Source organism: Lycium ferocissimum, chromosome 2, assembly GCF_029784015.1.
Source record: "Lycium ferocissimum isolate CSIRO_LF1 chromosome 2, AGI_CSIRO_Lferr_CH_V1, whole genome shotgun sequence".
Lineage (NCBI taxonomy): Eukaryota > Viridiplantae > Streptophyta > Magnoliopsida > Solanales > Solanaceae > Lycium > Lycium ferocissimum.
In genome coordinates this window covers 26,026,211-26,030,939 of record NC_081343.1, presented here as the reverse complement: position 1 = coordinate 26,030,939, position 4,729 = coordinate 26,026,211, and the positions used below count along the sequence as shown (strand labels likewise).

The 4,729-nt window shown below is 35.4% G+C and overlaps 1 protein-coding gene across 1 annotated transcript in view; it reads right to left on the bottom strand.

Annotated features, from left to right (window-relative positions):
- Nucleotides 1-1,067: 1,067 nt before the first annotated feature.
- Nucleotides 1,068-4,729, bottom strand: part of LOC132047962 (AT-hook motif nuclear-localized protein 10-like) — a 13,753-nt gene continuing 10,091 nt past the window's right edge. Inside the window, exons 3-5 of the mRNA XM_059438918.1 lie at nucleotides 2,359-2,490; nucleotides 1,841-1,999; nucleotides 1,068-1,673 (exon numbers count right to left, since the gene is read on the bottom strand). Coding sequence (XP_059294901.1) covers nucleotides 1,443-1,673; nucleotides 1,841-1,999; nucleotides 2,359-2,490 — 522 coding nt within the window. The 3' untranslated portion in view covers nucleotides 1,068-1,442. The remainder of the gene's footprint in view (nucleotides 1,674-1,840; nucleotides 2,000-2,358; nucleotides 2,491-4,729) is intronic.

Sequence of the window (4,729 nt, the reverse complement as noted above, 5' to 3'; positions counted from 1 at the left end):
TCCATGTACACCCCTAGATCGAACAAACAGACAATTAAATTTTACCTCTTCTTATAGTGTGAGCTTTTCGAACGGTGCGTATACAATAACATTCTAATACCGATAAATAGTTTTAGCAAATCTTTTGAGATATACGAATAAATTAGTGGTAGGAAATGATATTTGACATGATTCATTTAAGTTCCTTTGTTATGCAGTATCATATAATTAGTATTAGTTTGCGTTAATGCTTTAATTTTAATCGACGGGTATTAATGTTGTTTTGATATTTTGATTTGAAAAGTTCTCTAGTTTGTGCACGGTTTCACATAGAATAGCTAAGGAATACACGTTTAAGTATAGTATTTTGCCTACTCATACTCTTTTTAGGAGTTCTCTCAAATATCATAGTCACTACAAGACCAACTAAACAACTACAATATCTAGGCCTTACTTCCAAACAAGTGAAGATCGACTATATTAATTGTCGATGACCATGCTTTCTCATTTACGATCATAGCATTATATGATTAACCAAACATAAGATTAAAATAAAAGGAACTAATCATTTTTTGACAACTCATAAATATCTTGCTTGATCTTCTTACTATCAACATCCTAAAGTAAAAACAAATACTGAATGCTAATTTGAGGAATATTTAGGGGTTACACGTTAAAAATATGAAGGACAATTAGATAATATCCAAAAAAAAGTTTATCCCTAGGAACTAATGAATTTAAAGATGAGAAAATTAGTAGTAGTTGCTAAAAATATAAATCTTACGGTTCTCGACGTATTACCCTAATGTTATAAAATTTGATAAGGTTCTATATTAAGAATTCCTAGTAAATTCCAAGGAAAAAACACTTTTAGTTCCAGATTCTCCTACTCACAGATCGTCAATTTTTGGACTAGTAAGGAGCTTTATATAACTCATCCAAAACTAGTTGTCGCTCCACACGTTGTCGGAGATATAAGGTCCCATCAGTTGTTGGAGATGTAAGAATTGAGGCATAAAATCACTTTTGGATTCCCCGGCCACCCCATCGAGATATAGTACTTGACAAATCATAAACTCTAACCCCTGCACTTGCCGTAACATTTCTCCTTAGATTTGGAAAGAAAAAAATACCAAATATTCATAAAATCCAAAAACCAAGAAATAAAATCCTTTTTCCCTGTGAAGGAGGAAGAGGGAGACATCGAGTACCATTCTCGAACAAACTTGGAGTCTAACCTTCTTTTCACATAATATTGTACCCATAACCATATGCATATAAAATGACGGCAATATAATGAGATGCGTTAAAAATATCCAAAAATGTTTAGACAACGATGCTTATCTAATTAGAAAGAAAATCTAACCCAACACAATGGTTGGCTTCCTAAGAATCAAGGGATTATCGACAGAAGTTCTCAACAGGATCATTGAAATGAGGTACGTCACTCCCCTATTATGAAGTTACCTCCAGGGCAAGTTATTAGCGACTACAGGAGGACTATTATTTGAAGCTTCAGCAAGCTGATTATGAGGGCTCACAGGCTCACCACTGGACTCGCTTACAGTTCCGAGTGACGATGGACTTTTAGCCGTTGACGCTCCAAAGACCAGGGCAGATGGCACACCAAAAGCATCAGAATTATCCAATTTTAACTGTTTTTGACCTTGTATGCCAAAACAACCAACAATAACCTGCAACAATAAAATTTCTTCATAATAAGATGGAATTTTTCTTTTGACAATTCTGAATACCAAGGGAAATAAGAGACTATCACAAACAGAACGTGGGAGAAAGCTAGGAATTAGTACCAGAAATTTACAACATAATTTTCAGAATTGAAAATAAAGTCATGTAACACCTGTACAGCGGAAGCCGCAGTAAGAACTCCTGCCACACCACCACCTAGAACATGGCCATCTGGTCCAGCCAGTAACACACTCAAACCACCTGTCCTGCTGTGCTCACCACCAGATTCTGAGAGAAAGTAACCAGACAGAGACAGGATCTCAAACTGTCCCTGAGGAAGTAGCAAGTAAAAACGCTTTAAGAAGGAAAAAATACATCTTCAGAGCCATGGGAAGGATACAGCAAAATGAATTGTTTCCTGTCGAGGTCTGCAGCAATGTGTCTAATACTTCACTAAATGATGCAGATCACACTAAAAGGACATAACACGGCTCAATGGTTAATAGACTTATGAAATTTGTGTGGCAAGTTCATTTATGGCTTAATATATCAAAATGATGTCCATTGCTTGACGTGTATTAATAAGATACTGTTAATCCCTTTTTTTTTTTTTTTTGTCATCAGGAAGATAATGTTAACTCCTAACATATAAGCAGATAATTAGCTTAAGCTTCACACGGTAATACGAACCTCATATGTTACAGTTCCACCTGATATTGCTGCTTGCTGAAGTGTCACGTTAGATATGGATCCATTTGCTGACAAAATGCAGACGGCTTGAGAGATACTTTGAGAGAACGCCGTTAGTTTTGCCAATACATCCTGAGATGAAAAAAGATGCTGAATTGAATCTTCAAACATAAAAAAGCAACTAATTCTAGACTTCCAGTATAAAAAGAATCACAAATACTCTCTTCTCATCCCAATTATATGACACCTTTTTCGTTTGGGACATTCCAAAATGCTTGAGACGATTCAATTTCTATACAACTTTCAAGACATTTAATTAAATTATTAAAATTTAAAATTTGATGCAATGCTTTCCCAGTAAATCTAACTTTAACATTACTTACTTTTTCTTTTTTGTTAACCGTGGTGTCCAATCCAGCTTGCGTGCACCTCAACTATTCTATCGGACACCTAGATCTTCCCACCATACATGTACTAGGTATTTTGTCCACCAACACTTGAATAAATGGGGAATCTTAGCAGTTTTGTCTTCATTGATATTCGAACACTTGTCTCATGGCCTTCATTCCAACTTCAGGTTAAGTAGATGAAACTTGAGAAGTTTCTGGCGTCTAGTGTCCCACTATAGCGGCACCAGACAGCGGTAGCGGTACCGCTATAGCGGTGACCTGTGTTATATCCCATATTTTTGTACATTGGATTATTCGTAAGCAAATCGACATAAATTTAAGTACAAGATTATTTTGGGATATGAGATAGAGACTTTTAAACCCCGATTTTAATTAGTGCACGAATTGCTTATAAATTTTAATTAGTATAGAAATATTAGTGGAGATTAGGGATTAATTAACCATGATTAGATTATTAAGTGGGGATTAGTGATTAATTAATATTAATCAAGTCATTAGTGCCTAAAATGGACCCCACTATAGCATGGCCAAATCTGATTGGTCCATGCCATAGTGGGACATGTGTCCACTTCATAGGCAGCATATAAAGCATTAGTTGATGACTAATTGAATAGTCATTCACTCATAATTCATCTTCAACATTGTGAACTTGAGAGAGAGAGGTTCAGCCATGGCAGCTCACGGCCATGGCTGTCCATGAGTTAAGCTTATGTTCTTGATAAAAAAATTAACTTTCTAAGGTGTTCCAACCATTTGAGAGTGATTAGCAACGTGAGTTTGGTTATTGGGGCAGCAAGAACACTTGCAATTTTAATCCGCAAATTTCAGCAACGTTAAGGAGCCAAGCTTATTAAGGTAAGATTTAATTCTCTCCTACATGTTTTAGAGGTGGTTTGGACTTTGTATAATTTGGTAGATGTAAATTGGATACAAGGAATTGTGTATGTTGATGTTGAGGTGTTGTTCGGACCGTGATGGGGCTGGTTCAACTTAATAATGGTGAATTAATCTTGATTAGTGTTGTCGTTATTATTGTCATGGATTATATGATTAAAGTGAAGGAATTTAATATTTAAAGTTGAAGTTGTATTTGTTTTGTGGGCTGTTTTAAGGACTTATTGTGATATTAAGGTAGTTTTCTTGCGTATGAATAATTGATGTTGTTGTCGTGTATTTGTTGATATGATTAACAAATTTGGATGAAAGGAGTGTATGAGATATCGTATACGAAGCGTATGTGGTCTATTTGGCGTATTCTTAAATGTTCGTGAGATTATCGGGCATTGTTATGTCGTGATTAGAGGCTGTTTTGGGGCGTGTTGTTATTCTTGTTGAATTGGAAGATTAAGTATAGTTAAGATTATGTATTGTGTTGTTGTAATGGTTAGACTGTTATAAGGTTGTTTCGATGAAATGTTATGACTATAGATTATTAAGAATAACTTGAATATGTCGTAGTCGTTAGGTTAACTATTATTGAATGTTGTAATGTGTGGGCTGATTGGAATGTTATGCGGGCTGTTCGGAGTATCCTTGAATCTTGTCTTAGCTAGACTTGATATAGTACTTGAACGTGTGGTTATTGATGTTGACTTGGTTGTTTTATAGTCGGCTTGAATATAGGGGAAATGCCGCCTAATTTTCTAGAAATGAGCTACTAACGTCGGAATACATTTTGAACCTTCCCGTAGCTTAACCATAGTTCTTAACGTCTTAATATAGGTTGAGACACTTCGGGCAGCATATACATATTGTACCATGGATAAGCGTTGAAGGTATGTAAAACTATCCCTTCCTTCTTTTTGGCATGATCTATGTGAGACAAACAAACGATGAATGTATAAACTCCAAAGAAGCTCCTATTCTTAGAGACACTAGGATTGCTAATGTTCTTGATTTCCAGAAGTTATTTCATTATGTCTTGATACGTGTCTATGATTCCAGAAGTCCTATTTGATATA